This window comes from Peromyscus californicus, unplaced genomic scaffold, assembly GCF_007827085.1.
Source record: "Peromyscus californicus insignis strain IS unplaced genomic scaffold, ASM782708v3 Scaffold_9__1_contigs__length_137607984, whole genome shotgun sequence".
Taxonomy (NCBI): domain Eukaryota; kingdom Metazoa; phylum Chordata; class Mammalia; order Rodentia; family Cricetidae; genus Peromyscus; species Peromyscus californicus.
In genome coordinates this window covers 112021961-112037882 of record NW_026294617.1, presented here as the reverse complement: position 1 = coordinate 112037882, position 15922 = coordinate 112021961, and the positions used below count along the sequence as shown (strand labels likewise).

The following is a 15922-nucleotide window of genomic DNA, read 5'->3' as shown; positions in this document are numbered from 1 at the left end:
TAAAACAAAAATAAGGCCCTACAAGATAGTAAAGATTCATAGAAAAGGTGGATGCTGAGGTCACTCAACAAGTAATATGAGCTACTAATAAATGATAGCCATGGTATTAGGTACTAAGCATAAGAAACTGAGCATAATAAATGAAACAGTCCTGCCTCTTCGAGGCCTAAAGTCTAAGAAGGAAGACATTATCCCCAGCCATTGAATCAGTTTTGGCAAGGCTGTTGAGGCAAATAAGAGAGCATGATGTAAAATCCATATAAAGAGCACTTACATAGTCTAGATCTGTCAAGTAATGCATCCCAGAGGGGTGGCTTTGAAAATGTGGGCAATGAGCACACACGAGTGAGGGTTAAAAAGTATGCAGGTAAAGGTAGCTTTGTGACTTTCTCACAATGAGACATTGTATGCATCTGAGAAATGATAATATTTTTGTGAAAAATTGGAGGACATGAAGTTAGGAGGGGTACATGTTGGGGACCTAGAGAATGTTGAATGGAGAGGGGAAGGGTGCTTGAGATACATTTATTCGTATATGGAAATTTCAAATAATAAAAAAAAATCAGAAGATATTTTCTTAGTGGTTGAAACATAGGTCATGGAAATAGAGTGACAGTTGATTTTGAGAAACAAACATCTTTCCTTCTATGTTTGACTCTGCTTTATTAAATAAATGGTATAAATTTAGGTTTATACATATTATATTTTATTTTTAAAAGTGAATTATCTTTAAAAACATACAGTCAATATCCTTAAACCTATCCCTATTCTTTGACTAGCAAAACTATACGTAAGACCAAGAAAGTATCTGCTACACTCTGGCTGTGGCTAGATTGACCATTGTTTTTGGAAGGTGAAACATTCCAATAAAAGGCATTTATTTGAAGGGTGGTGATTTATGAATAAAATATAATTATGAAAAAATAATAATTCACATTTATGTACCCTGTACTTATTTTATTTTTTGGTGTTTTTTATTATTATTATTATTTTATTTTCTAATTAATTTAATTTTACATATGAGCCACAGATTCCCCTGTCCTCCCTCCCCCTCACCCTCCAACCCACCCCCCATTTCCACCTCCTCCAAGGCAAGGTCTCCCCTGGGGATTCAGCTTAGCCTGGTAGATTAGTTGAGGCAGGTCCAGTCCCCTCCTCCCTACACCTAGGCTGAGCAAAATGTCTCAGTATAGGCCCTAGATTCCAAAAAGCCAGCTCATGCACTAAGGACAGGTCCTGGTCCCACTGCCTGGGGGCCTCCTAAATAGTTCAAGCTAATCAACTGTCTCATTTATCCAGAGGGCCTGATTCAGGTCCATGGGGGCTCCTCAGCTATTGGTTCACAGTTCATGTGTTTCCACTAGTTTGGCTATTTGTCCCTGTGCTTTTCCCAATCATGGTGTCGATATCTCTTGCTCATATAATCCCTCCTCTTTCTCACCGATTGGACTCCTGGTACTCCACCTGGGGCTTGGCTGTGGATCTCTGTATCCACTTCCATCAGTCACTGGATGAGAGTTCTATTACAACAGTTAGGGTGTTTGGCCAACCGATCACCAGAGTAGGTCAGCTCAGGCTTTCTCTCGACCATTTCTAGTAGTCTATTGTGGAGGTATCTTTGTGGATTTCTGGGGACCTCTCTAGCACTCTGCTTCTTCTGATTCCCATGGGGTCTTCATTTATCATGGTATCTCTTTCCTTTCTCCCTCTCTGTTCCTGATCCAGCTGGGACCTCCTGCTCCCCTAAGCTCTCTTTCCCCTGACCCTTGCCCTCCATTACCACCCCCGCCATGTCCAGTTTGCTCATGTAGATCTCATCCATTCTCTGTCATTGGGTGATCCCTGTGTCTTTCTTAGGGTCCTCTTTGCTAGGTAGCCTCCCTGGAATTGTAAGTTGCAGTCTGGTTATCCTTCGCTTTACATCTAGTATCCACTTATGAGTGAGTACATACCATGTTTGTCTTTCTGAGTCTGGGTTACCTCACTCAGGATGATATTTTCTAGTTGCATCCATTTGCCTACAAATTTCATGATGTCATTGTTTTTCTCTGCTGAGTAGTACTCCATTGTGTATATGTACCACATTTTATTTATCCATTCTTCAGTTGAAGGGCATCTAGGTTGTTTCCAGGTTCTGGCTATTATGAATAATGCTGCTATGAACATAGTTTAGCATGTGTCCTTGTGGTATGATTGAGCATTCCTTGGGTATATGCCCGAAAGTGGTATACCTGGGTCTTGAGGGAGATTGATTCCCAATTTTCTAAGAAAGCACCATATTGATTTCCAAAGTGGTTGTACAAGTTTGCATTCCCACTAACAGTGAAGGAGTGTTCCTCTTGCTCCACATCCTCTCCAACATAAGCTGTCTTCAGTGTTTTTGATCATAGCCATTCTGACAGGTGTAAGATGGTATCTCAGAGTTGTTTTGATTTGCATTTCCCTGATGATTAGGGATGTTGAGCAACTCCTTAAATGTCTTTCAGCCATTTGAGCTGCTTCTGTTGAGAATTCTCTGTTTAGCTCTATAACCCATTTTTTTAATTGGACTGTTGGTTATTTTAATGTCTAATTTCTTGAGTTCTTTATATGTTCTGGAGATCAGCCCTCTGTCAAATGTGGGGTTGGTGAAGATCTTTTCCTATTCTGTAGGCTGTCACTTTGTCTTGTTGACTGTGTCCTTTGCCCTACAAAAGTTTCTCAGTTTCAAGAGGTCCCATTTATTAATTGTTTCTCTCAGTGTCTGTGCTACTGGTGTTATATTTAGGAAGTGATCTCCTATGCCTATGTGTTCAAGACTACTTCCTACTTTCTCTTCTATCAGGTTCAGAGTAACTGGATTTATGTTGAGGTCTTCGATCCACTTGGACTTAAGTTTTGTGCACAGTGACAGATACGGATCTATTTGCAGCCTTCTACATGTTGACATCCAGTTATGCCAGCACCATTTGTTGAAGATGCTTTCTTTTTTCCATTGTACAGTTTTGGCTTCTTTGTCGAAAATCGTATGTTCATAGGTGTGTGGATTAATGTCAGGGTCTTCAGTTCGGTTCCATTGGTCCACGTGTTGGTTTTTATGCCAGTACCAAGCTGTTTTTATTACTGTAGCTCTATAGTAGAGTTTGAAGTCAGGGATCATGATGCCTCCAGAGGTTGTTTTGTTGTACAGGATTCTTTTGGCTATCCTGGGTTTTTTGTTTTTCCATATGAAGTTGCGTATTGTTCTTTCCAGGTCTGTGAAGAATTGTGTTGGGATTTTGATGGGGATTGCATTGAATCTGTAGATTCAGCACTTCATTTTAGGCTCATGAGAGTAAACTCACCCTGTGAAAGACAAATGAGCTTCTCTTACACAGCAATTTCCTCTGAGATAACACCTACTGTCTTTGTGGGGAGCTTGTTAAGATGATGGATGTTCTAAAGGTGCATGTGTGTGTGCGTGTGTGCGTGTGTGCGTGTGTGTGTGTGTGTGTGTGTGTGTGTGTGTGTGTGTGTGAAGTGTGTGTGTGTGTGTGTATGTGTATGTGTGTGAAGCATTCTATCCTACAGTGAATCTCAGTAAGCCCAGAAAATAAACAACTCAATAGTTTTAGAAAGTCCCTGAAACTGAGCAGCTATATTATTTTCCTTCCTCCCCAAGAGTACATAAGCAGTAAGAACTGCTGTGAGACACTCTCAGACCAGCTGAGCTGCCTGAAAGAGACACTGTCCAATCTGTCGATCTGCTTGTAAGTTGTGGAGTGAGCTCCAGAATTGCAGATTTCACGAGTTTTCATGCACGCTGCCATGGGCTTTTGATGATGCAACTATCTTTGAGTCATTTCTGCTTTTTCATGTAACCTCTCACCCAACTCCTGTAAGTAACCTCAGTAAACTCATTGGTTTACCAATTGGACTTTGGTGGTATCCTTACTTTTTGTTCCATTGTTGGCTCTCTGTCAGGGGTGACTAGGTATTTATTTAGCCCTTACACTTGCTATGTGTCTGGAATAGTGACACATAGCAGCCTCGTGTACTGATGAGAATGTACTGGCAAGAATGTACTGGCTCATAAAGGATGACTAAGCACAGCTGGGGGTGGGGGGAGGAGGGCACCCAGACCACTTGGGCTTAGGCACAAACCACACCCAAACATCTCTTTTCACAGAGAGATCCCTTATTAAGCAGGGAAGAAAAGTTAAAGTGGCTGTTTTCTGACTCTGGCAGAAAAACAGCAGCAAATGACCTTGCAAGTGCAATTTTTAAGAAGAGAAAAAGGAAAGTCTGTGATAGAATGGGCTAGGATGTGGTGGTAAAGGAAACAGAGGAAGAGGCCATGTTAATTAGGTGAGCCAATGGGTACTTTTGATTGCTGGACTTTGGTAGTCATCCTTAGGACATGGAAGTGGCCAAAGGAATCGATGTTGGTGGCTAGCTTTAGAAATGGAATCCAACAGGTTTTTTTTTTTTTTTTTTTTTTTTTTAAGCAAGGCAGAAGGAATGGGAGAGGAGGGCAAGGCCTGCCGGAGCCATGCTCGTAATGCTTACCACGCCTGAGCTGGCCAGAGTCCCTTAAATGGAAAGACTTAAATATTCATTCCATTATACTGGGTAATAGTTTTCAGAAGGCCCAGCATGTATAATGCATAAATGAAGACTTAGAGATTTATAAATGTTATATATTTATAACATGACTAGGTAACCCATTACTAATTATAATCTTGAAAGTTTTGGTAATTCTTCATGAATGGACTAGCTACATCCTTTCAAATGAAGTGAAACAGAGGGATGATAGATTGTCTTTCAAGTCCCTTTGAGTAAACAACCATTAAAATAATCTCTGCAGTATTCTCATTCCTTTCAGTTACTTTTGGCTTAATTAAAAAAAAATTCAGACCACATCACTTCTTTAGCCTGGAATTATCCTCTGTGCTTGAAAATAGAGACATTAATTTTTTTAGTGTTTTCCCCAGTTGACTACACACAAAACTACTAGATGCTTAGGTGCTCTAAGATCCAGATGCATAGAAACACCTTTCAAAAACTCAGCTTGGTTTTAGAAACTAACTTGTTAAGAAAATGCTTCTAGCAATGGGATGGCATTAATTAGGTCTGTGGGTGCTAGGTGGCAAACTCCAGTGTCATTACTTGTAGGGTCATATTTGTAGATAGATAATTACAGGTAGCTCTGGGGACTGAAGTTTTGTGAAAATAACTACTTATGTAGGCTTCCTGGCTGACATACTATGTATCTACAAAAAGGTTTTCTTGGCATGTGGGAATCTAGCGGATGATAAACAAAACTGTAAGTGTTGAACAGGATATACAATTACTAAGGCACCTAATTAACTTGTCAGGCTTAATCAGTTTGAAGGACAGATTAGCAGTGCTCTGAAAATCTTATTATGAAATGTTATTCTTTACACAAATGCCAAATAATTTTTATTTTCTAAAGGAGGCAATTAAGTGATGGTGTGTCAAGTAGAATTCATATATTAAAGAACACAATCATACGAATACACTTTGCATATGCATTTGCTTATTTATAAAGTTTCTGAATGATGCTTAGCCAGCCAGAGCCCTGTTGCATGATGTCAGCTGCAAACTCTAACTTGACTGTAGTCTAGTCTACTTATGAGTTTTAAAATGGGAGTGGGTGAGAGAGGATATGGAAAAACAAAATGTTAGATGTAGGTGCTGGTAGAAACATTCTGCTGTATTACTTCTTAATTGGATTAGAATACTGAAGGCTTTGAGAGAGAGTTTAGGAAGCAGAAGGCAGTCTTATTTTCCTAAATAGGAAGTTTTGGCAGTAACGTGAGTTATGATTCTGTTAGTAGAAGTGTCACACTAAATACTTTATGCTTCAAAGAAAAATTCCATAGCTTGTGAGTCAGAAAGAGTAGCTTTTGATGAAAAACAACTCAGTAAGAGAGAAACTAGTTGTTGGCTAATTAGCTGCATGTCCATGAATATTTTTTTCTTTCTTTTTTTTGGTAATTCTTTTTTTATTAAGAAAAAATTTTCATTCATTTTGCACACCAATCAAAGATACCCCTCTTCCCTCCTCCCATCCCCCCAGCCTCCCCCTCCCAAACCATCTCCCACTCCCATCCACAAGAAGGCAAGGCCTCTCATGGGGAGGCACATTCAGTAGAGGTAAGTCCAAACCCTTCCCCCGCCTCAAGGCTTCACAAGGTGTCCCTTCATAGGTAGTGGGCTCCACAAAGCCCACTCATGCACTAGTGATGGATTCTGATCCTACCGCCAGGGGGCCTCCCAAGCCCCCCAACAGATCAAGTTACACAACTGTCTCACCATGCAAAGGGCCTAGTCCAGTCCCATGCAGGCTCCTCAGTCATTGATCCAGCATTCATGAGTTCCCTCTAGTTTGGTTTGGTCATCCTTGCATGTTTCCCCATCATGATCTTGATGCACTGGATGATAGAACTCCTCTTCTCTCTCTTTGAATGGACTCCTGGAGCTCTGTCTAGTGATTGGCTATGGATCTCTACATCTATGTCCATCAGTCATTAGAAAAAAGTTCTGTGATGACAGTTAGGGTATTCACCAGTCTGATCTCTGGGGCAAGCCAGTTCAGTTTAGGCACCCTCTCCACTATTGCTAGTAGCTCAGGCTGGGGTCATCCTTGGGGATTCCTGGCAACTTCCCTAGCACTGGGTTTCTCTTTATCCCCATGATATCTCCCTCATCGTGGTATCTCTTTCATTGCATTCCCCCCCTCCCTGTGACAACTCAACCATCCCATTCCCTTATGTTCTCATCCCCTATCTCCTACCCTCAATTGTCCACCCCTCATCTCCGTTTACTCATGGAGATCTCATCTATTTCCCCTTCCCAGGGTGGTCCATACATCCCTCTTTGGGTCTTCCCTATTAGTTAGCTTCTCTGGAGTTGTGGGTTGTTGCCTGATTACCCTTTGCCTTATATCCAATATCCACTTATGAGTGGGTACGTAACGTGTTTGTCCTTCTGAGTCTGGGTTACTTTACTCAGGATGATATTTTCTAGTTGTATCCATTTGCTGAAAATTTCATGATGTCATTGTTTTTCTCTGCTGAGTAGTACTCCATTGTATATATGTACCACATTTTCTTATTCTACTCTTAAGGTGAGGGGCATCTAGGTTGTTTCTAGCTTCTGGCTATTACTGCTGCTATGAATATAGTTGAGCATGTATCCTTGTGGTATGATTGAGCATTTCTTGGGTATATGCCCAAGAGTGGTATAGCTGGGTCCTGAGGTAGACTGATTTCCAATTTTCTGAGAAACCACCATACTGATTTCCAAAGTGGCTGTACCAGTTTGCACTCCCACCAACAGTGGAGGAGTGTTCCCCTTGCTCCACATCCTCTCCAACATAAGCTGTCTTCAGTGTTTTTGATCATAGCCATTCTGACAGGTGTAAGATGGTCTCTCAGACTCCAAAATATATAAAAAACTCAAGAAACTAGATATTAAAAATAACAAACAATCCAATTAAAAATGGGTTTTAGAGCTCAACAGAGAATTCTCAAAGGAGGAATTTCAAATGGCTGAAAGACATTTAAGGAATTGCTCAGCACCCTTACTTATCAAGGAGATGCAAATCAAAATGAATATTTTTTTCTTGACAGTTGCTATATGTGTAGAATGTCTTATGTCCATATTCATACCTCATTACCCTTCCTATCCATCTCCTTCTCTTCTCCTATTAACAGATCCACTTTCCTCCACCATATCTGTGTGTGTGTGTGTGTGTGTGTGTGTGTGTGTGTGTGTGCGCGTGCGTGCGCGCGTGCATGCATGCAGCTTTTGTATGGGAGGGCACATCTGCTGTGTGTTCATCATTTGGATTTCCATGTTATATTCAGAAGATAGTGTTTCATAGTGCCCCTCTCTATTCTCTTGGTCTTACAGTCTTTCCATCTCTCTTCTGTGATATTTCCTGGGCCTTGTCAGGGGTGATATAGATGTCTCATTTAGGGTTGAGCATTTAATAGTCACTGGCTCTCAGCTCTTTGACCAGTTGTGAGTCTCTGCATTAACTGTTGCCCTCTGAAAAAGGAGCTTCTTTCCTCTGGGTTGAGAACAGCAGTAGTATATGGGTATAAACAAAATATTTAAGATGCAATTTGGCATCAGTGAAACATTCTTGTTTAGAGCCTGTGATCTTTGCAGCCATAGACTTTTGTTTATGATACCAGGTGAATGTTTATTACTGTTGAGTGGGCCTTAAATCCAACAAGAAAGTGCCTGGTTAGTCAAATAGCAGTTATGCCATAATTGCATCAGTGGGTACATCTTTCTAGGTACATCAGAATTGTAGCATGCAGTGTCCATAGATTGGAAATGCTGTTGATGGCTCCCGCCCCACCCAGCAGCCTGCATAGTTCCTTCCTGAACTATAAACCATCTTCAGGAGGGACGAGGCTTCTGACTCAGTGTGGCTTGATTTCTCTGTGTCTTAGAAGCAAGGTAGTTGGTGTCTTCAGCAATAGGGTTTTAGTATCTAGTTCTGGTTGATAATCAAGAGAAATGGCAATAGCTGGTATTGTTGTGGGAACCACTGGGGGCTCTCTGGCCGACAACTCACAGGGTTCTAGCCAACTCCTGACACAGGAATCCTCATTTTAGTCTATTGATTCTGGGAGCAGCATTAGCAGCTCATGCATGGTAATAGACTTTGTCTTGAGAGGTTGCCATAGAGAACCTAAACTTCTTGGTCAGAACGTAGGACTTTTAAAATTCAAAACTAATTTTCTTGATTGACTAGTAAGAAATTGCTTTCCTATTACGATTTTAGAAGGAATGGAGAAAAGAAGTGGTTTATCAAATGAAAGGGCAAACTGTCTGACTGAAAAGAAATCCACCAAGGAATTAATCCTTTCAAAGGGACAGAGTTGTGAAAAGGGGCTAAGAAAGAGATTTTCATTTTTATTGGTAAATATTTTTTAAGCTATTGCAGAAAAACTGTTACTATTCATTTTTAAACCCAGTGAATCACTCATGGTGCTAATATGAGCCAATAAAGACAGTCTTTACTTGGAGAATTTTGTTTACTCATGAGCATTTTCCTCATTGATTTGTTCTGGTACGATTAATCACATAATCTGAGGTTCAAAATGCTTCTTAACTGGATGCCTGTTGACAATGTAAAGGAATTATAATTCTAAGGTTCATTTGTGATGACATGCTTCATTGCCACTGAGAATATTTGCTGAGATGAAGCTATCATCGTTGTTCCCAAGAGCAGATCAACACAGTATATGTGTTCCATGGATATTCAGTAGGATGCTGTTTTTGCTGTGGGAACACTTTGTAGCAGTGGAGACAGCTGTGCCCACTCTTGGTGTTCAGAACCCAAGTACTATATCCAGCTTCTTGAATTATGTCATAATTGCTGAGCAGCCAGAACACTCTGCCAAAACATAGTAGAGTCATGTGAGACAGGGAGAGGGCAGTTTCCTGTAGATCATACTGCAGCTTGCCCAGAATCATGAGCTGGCAGGCTTGTTTCCTTTGCAGCTGATTGCCCTGACAAGTATCTATTCAATAAAGTCCTGAAAGCATTGTTAAATATAAGAAAAAAATGAGTTTTTTCAAAGCATAAAATTGATGTTTTCTGAAAGTACCTACTAGTATGCATGTAATATTTTCTCAGCATCTTTTTAAAAGCAAAACTTGCTTTAACAGGCCATTGCTTTTAATAGGTGGCATCTTACTAGTCAATCCAAAAATGAAAGCTAAAGTTTATAGCTTAGAATGTTCTAAATACAGAGGATAAATATGAAAGAATCTGGGTTTGAAAGGTATTTTTCTTTCCCTGCATGCCTTCTCTCTCTCTCTCTCTCTCTCTCTCTCTCTCTCTCTCTCTCTCTCTCAAGCACTGTATCTCTTCATGTAGTTTCCTTAGTTCTTGTGAAGGCAATTTTGCATATGAATATTGCAAGCTGATAATTCATTCTTCAGGGAGTAAGGGAGAGTCACACTAAGCTATCCCAGTGGTGTCTCTTACGTACCCCTGATGTGTTTCTGTAGTCTTTGAATGACCTTGGTAAGGAATGCTTAAGTAATCTCTCTAAAGAATTAATTTAAACGATGAGAAGGAAACAAGATGGAGTCAATATGCTGAAGACCTATGTGCTCTTTGCTAATAAAACTGGAGTATGTCAAAAGACCCCGTACTAGGATCTTAATTCTGGTCTCAGCCTCTAGAGACACAGAGTCCTTGAGGAATTTGACTTCCATTCTAGGATGAATGAGGTGGCTTCTTCAACACATACATTTGAAAAATTCTTAACCTGAGCAAATGGCTTCTACTTTAGTTTAGAACACTCTAGTCTGGGCCTCAGTAAATATCTGATATAGTCCTCAATTACCACAACTTTCCCTTGCTGATGTACGCCCTGGCTTGGCTGATCCTTTTAAACTTGTTATAAACTTTTATTCCAAGACACTGTTAGTTCTATGATAGTCTATAGTTTAATGTACAGGAGAAAGAAATACGGTGATATTTTATTTGTGCTGAAATGTGATTTTATTCGTATGTTAATAAATAAAGTTTGCCTGGAGATTAGAGGTCATAGTGAGCCATAAGCAGAGTCAGGTGGTGGTGGCACATGCCCTTAATCTGATCACAGGGCAGGCAGAGTCTCTGTGTAGTCAAGGACACAGCCAAGCGTGGTGACACAAACCTTTAATCCCAGTACCAACCATAGAGACCTGGAGGTCTGTATAGAAAGGCAGTAACAAGGAAGTCATATGGTTGGGTTTAGAGCCAATGAGGGGCAGAACAGAAAGGCAATTAAAAGACAAGTCAGACAGAGAAACTCTCTCTCTGGGGGCAAGCTAAAGTTAGTCGTGGCTATTGCTCTGATCTCTTTGGCTATTTCCTCTGTTTTTGGCTCTGTGTTTCTTATTTATTAAGACTGTTTAGAATTTCGTCTACAAAGAAAGATGATGTAAGGCTATGATTTTAGTGTCTTAAGACCTTGTGATCTTTTTTTTTGGGAACAAATGTGTATCTTAGAAAGGAGAAACACAGTATTGCTTACCTCCTGCTCTGTACTTAATCAGTGCCTCAAATATCTTATAAACACATATATACAACCATCTGAAAAGGTAGGTTTTTTTGCTTGAGTTTTACAAATTGAGATCATTATTTTATGTTTTGCTCTGGGTAGTTTTTAGTACTCATTCCCTCTCCTCTCTGCATGCTTGTTCTTCTGCTCTGTAGGAGTCAGATGACCCAGACAGGTTCAATTATCAGAGCGCTCAGGGTTTTCATTTCTGGCTCTACTCTAGTGTGTATATTTGAGTAGGCAGACTGTCATGACGTTACCCCTCCCTTGGAAACTGTGATCATAGAAAATTGTTGCTTTTTTTTTTTTTTGGTAAGATATATTTAATCTCACCAATTATTTCCTTTGCCTTTTCTAAAAATTCTCCGTGGGAGACTGTACTGAGTTTCTCAGGTATCTTGACTCAGCTTGTACTTGTTTTCAATTTCCTTTTTGGAAATTAGGCTTTTGAACTATTGACAAAAAGCCATCTCCTCTTTCCTCTCAACCAGTATCATTCAAACATTTAGAAACTGTGTTCTGAGTACTGTCTCTGATCCAGGTATGACTATAGACTGCATAAAACAATATAGACAACCATAGATGCAAATGAAAATGGACCGAATTTGAGAAAAGACTTGAAATTATGGAATGAGCTGTGAGGTTACCTGATGTGGCAAACACATGTTTGGTAAAGAATGAGACCACAGAGACCAAGCTAGTGTTGTTAAAAATGGAGTAAACAGGACAAGGGTAGGATATAACTACAAGAACATTGAAGAGAAAGTAGTTCAGTGTAGATTTTGATTTTTACATTAAGTGAGATTAACAGACATGGAAGTAACTCATACAGAAGTATTCTTCCTGGATAGAAAAACACGAGTGCATGAGAATATAGAATCCGTGAAGCTAGTAAAAGGCCTGCATAATCATCCGAGTCAAATGGTGGTAACCTCTGCCACAGTTTGGGGACGTGAAGGTGCTAGGAGGTGAGAAGGTCTTGCGTATATGTTGCAATGAAAGCTTTCACTTTGAGGCCAGCTATTGGATAGTGAATGAGGTCAAGGATGACATGGGCCCGAATAATGTGAACAATGAAATCGTTGAGGTCTGGTGGGATTAACGGAAAACCAGCTCAGCTTGGAAATTTATATTTGAGATGCCTGTCTAATACAGACTGGAACTTTCAGTTGTTCAGTCTGCAGCAATATCTTACAGAATGGCCCATGTGTAGAGAGTGGCCTATTAGTCTTGCATTTGTCTTATTCCACACAGACATGGATCAGAAGGGGATGACCATGACACTAGATACTTTCCATTATAGATACAGAGTATGAAAGACTGTCCTGTACGGTGGCTTTGCCAATTGGAGGGAGTCATGAATGGTGATTATACAAGAATTTTGACTCATTCTATTGGCCACTATCTCAGTTTCCATGAAACATGCCCACAATAAGCACCCATTACTACCAGTTAGTGGTAGTTGTTCAATAAAATTAGTACATTCTTTCCTGTTGCCATTACTGTTTTCATAAATTTAAATTGCAACGAGTTGTTACTGTTTGCTTACAAATAGCTATTTGTTTTCTGTAAATTTTGCTCTACATTTAGATATGTGATTACATATTGATAATACTTTGTTGTGTTTCTGAGATAGGGACTCGTAGCTGAGGGTGGCCACAAATTTGTTGTTTAGTAAGGTTTGTCTTGAATTCTTGGTTCTACCTTTCTCTTCCCCCTCTTCCCCCATGTGTGTATACATCTGTACACACACAGAAAGACCGGAAGAGGACATTCAATCCATGTAGCTAGAGTCATAGCATTTGTGGGATGCCTGGCTTGTTACTTAGGTGCTAGTATCCATATTCTGGTGCCCATGACAGCACAGAAAACACTCTTAACTACTGAGCCGTCTCTCCAGCCTCTCTGCTTTAGTCTCTCACTGAGTCTTTCAACCCCCCAAATATATAAATTTCTCTATTTATTATGGGAAAATAGAATGATTGAGTCATATGCTATTCTACAGATCTGTCATCCAGACCACATTCAGCTATTTCTTCAACTTGCTCATTAGTAGAATCTGTCTTATAGATACATTTCCAGAATCAAAAGTGAAAGAATAGCTCTTGCTCCTGAGTCAAAGAAAATATTTGAAACAGACATTAAAAAGATGAAATACTATCTTTGTTCCAAGACTAATACCTGGGTAAATGTTAGCATTAATTTCTGTTTGTTATTGTTCAATATAGTATTAAAAAAGAACTTAACTGATAACGTGAATTTTTCTAAAAATCTATAATTGCGTGTCCACAACTTTAAGGTTATCTACTAGCCCCTAATTCAATTCTATTTTGACAACACAATTACTTACTCATCAGAATTCTTGAGCCTGCATATAATTTTTATTTTAAAATTTGTTGCTTTCTCAAGATTCTCTTTACCAATTCTTTTATACTTACATTACTCTTAGTAATTTCTTTCTTAATAGCTCAAACAATTCCTTAGTGAAAATAAGAAGTAAAAGTTTAATGTATATGAGTATATTAAACATGGAAATTGAATGGGACTCCTATTTCAGGCAGGATCTTTTGTTGGAATGAAAATGAAAAGAGAGGACAAGGAAGTATTTTACAGATTTTTAGGCCATATGTTCTCTGTTATAAGTAAGTACTCATCTCTGTCAGTGCAGCACAAAATGCAGCCATAGGGATAGATTATTGGAATTTATTCCAATAAAACTTTATTTATGAAACAGTCATTGGGCTGGATTCAGTAGTATGTGTTGCTCTCCAGACAGCATAGGTGCATTCAGACGGGTGCCGTGGTAGATTTCATGTTGATTTCCACATAGGACTTATTTGGACCTATTTACAAAATCATCACTTCTGTCAAATTTTCCTCTATTGTGGGTACATTATTTACACATCATTCAAGTGATTAAAAAGTTTAAAGGCATATTGTCTTGGAATAATGTATCCCATGGTATTTTTTATTTTTTGGTTTTTCGAGACAGGGTTTCTCTGTGTAGCTTTGTGCCTTTCTTGGAACTCACTCTATAGCCCAGGCTGGTCTCAAACTCACAGAGATCCACCTGGCTCTGCCTCCCAAGTGCTGGGATTAAAGGTGTGTGCCACCACCGCCTGGCAGTATGTTCTTTCTATAGAAGACACTTGGGAATTGTTTTTATTATTCATTTCATCAAACACCTATGGGCCGTTTGTTGTATGCCAAGCACTAGAATACATAAACATTTGTCTGCCACAAATGTCCAATTCTTGCTCTCAAAGAGCCCACATTTCAGTGTTTTTTTTTTTTTTTTAATTTTGGTTTTTGGTTTTTCGAGACAGGGTTTCTCTGTGTAGCTTTGCGCCTTTCCTGGAACTCACTTGGTAGCCCAGGCTGGCCTTGAACTCACAAAGATCTGCCTGGCTCTGCCTCCCGAGTGCTGGGATTAAAGGCGTATACCACCACCGCCCGGCAACATTTCAGTGTTTTATACAAACTGTTCATTGTCTAATCTCATTGTGTGATAACTGTCAGGATGGGAGAGATGAGAGTGTTCAGGAGGCTTTCTCTAGGTTGTCTTAGAGCTGAACTATAGAAGAGTTATCATCATGAGGATGTGAGAAGTGTGCTGCAGATGGGATGGTCCATAGCTCTTTAAGTAACTGACCATGAGAAAAGAAAGAATTGAAGGGAGTTTGTGCTTTACAGGTGTCATGAGAGACTGGTATTCCAGTCTCTTCCTGTGGTGATTTCTGTGCTCTGGAATAGTACCTACCTTCTTCCCCAGGTTCATGTATTAGGCCTCAGATTCTAGCACATGGTGCTTAAAGGAGTTGGCACAAGCCTTAAAAAGTAGGGCCTAGTGGGAGGTTTTGGCAAAACCAGCTTTAAGAGGTCAATTCCCAATAGGTCTCTAGTTTAAAGGGAGTCAAATATACGTCGATGGTGGTGGCAGGGGTAGATAGAGAGATGGATTTCAAGTTTCCCCACACCACAACGCATTTTGTGTCAAGATTGCCACATATGTCAATATCAGGAAGTTCTCCTGGAAGTCTTCAAATATAGGAGGGAAAGGCATTCTCACCTTGTCAGTCCAGCTTGGGAGACATCTCGTTAGTGACATATGTTCTTTCTCTTGGAAAACAATGAAGTACTAATGGCATAGCTTAAGAAAAAAGAAAATAAAGTCTTCATCTTTATAAAAATAGAAGAAAATACTATTTCAAGCCACACAGTCCTAGAAGAACACAGCAAAAACGGACATACTTCACTTGGCCTCCTCAGCACCTTCAGCTTTTTGTGCCTGGTCCATTCTGGCATCTCCATTTTCTGCATGATTATTCCCATGCTTGCCAACATCTGATCTCCCCCTTTCCCTTTTGGTTATCTTTTCTTCCTTATCATCAGGGACCTTTTTAGGCTTGGGCTCTGGCTTTGGAAAAGCAAGTTTAGCAGACAGCCTTGCAGAAACACAGAGAGGCTTGCCCTTTACTTGGGCTTTATCCCTGTTAGCATCTGCTTCAGCTTGTCTTTTGAGCATGGGGCCAGAGGCAGGGGATGTAGGTCCTCGTGCTTGCTGACAAAGCCATGATTAACCATAACTAACCTGCTGTCCTCTTTGTCCTACTTAGATTCTTCATGGATAGGACAATGTCTGCCCCACTTAAGTTAGCAAGAGTAAAACTTCTTTAGGTATTCAATGATTCAAATGTTGACGTCATCCAGAAATACTCCACAGATAACACCCAGAAATATTAAGCGCCTCTGGGCATGGTCAAGGTGACACACAAATTCATCAGCCCACCATCGTTTTCCTATTGAACTGTTTCAAGGTGTGGGGGCACTATAAAGGCTGCGTGACTAGGAGCATAACC

General features: G+C 40.0%; 1 protein-coding gene across 1 annotated transcript; it reads right to left on the bottom strand.

The window, feature by feature from the left end:
• Positions 1-15315: 15315 nt before the first annotated feature.
• LOC128105412 (non-histone chromosomal protein HMG-17-like) lies at positions 15316-15588 on the bottom strand. Its single transcript, XM_052730551.1, has one exon. The coding sequence runs from the start codon at positions 15586-15588 to the stop codon at positions 15316-15318; it is 273 nt and encodes a 90-aa protein (XP_052586511.1).
• Positions 15589-15922: the final 334 nt, after the last annotated feature.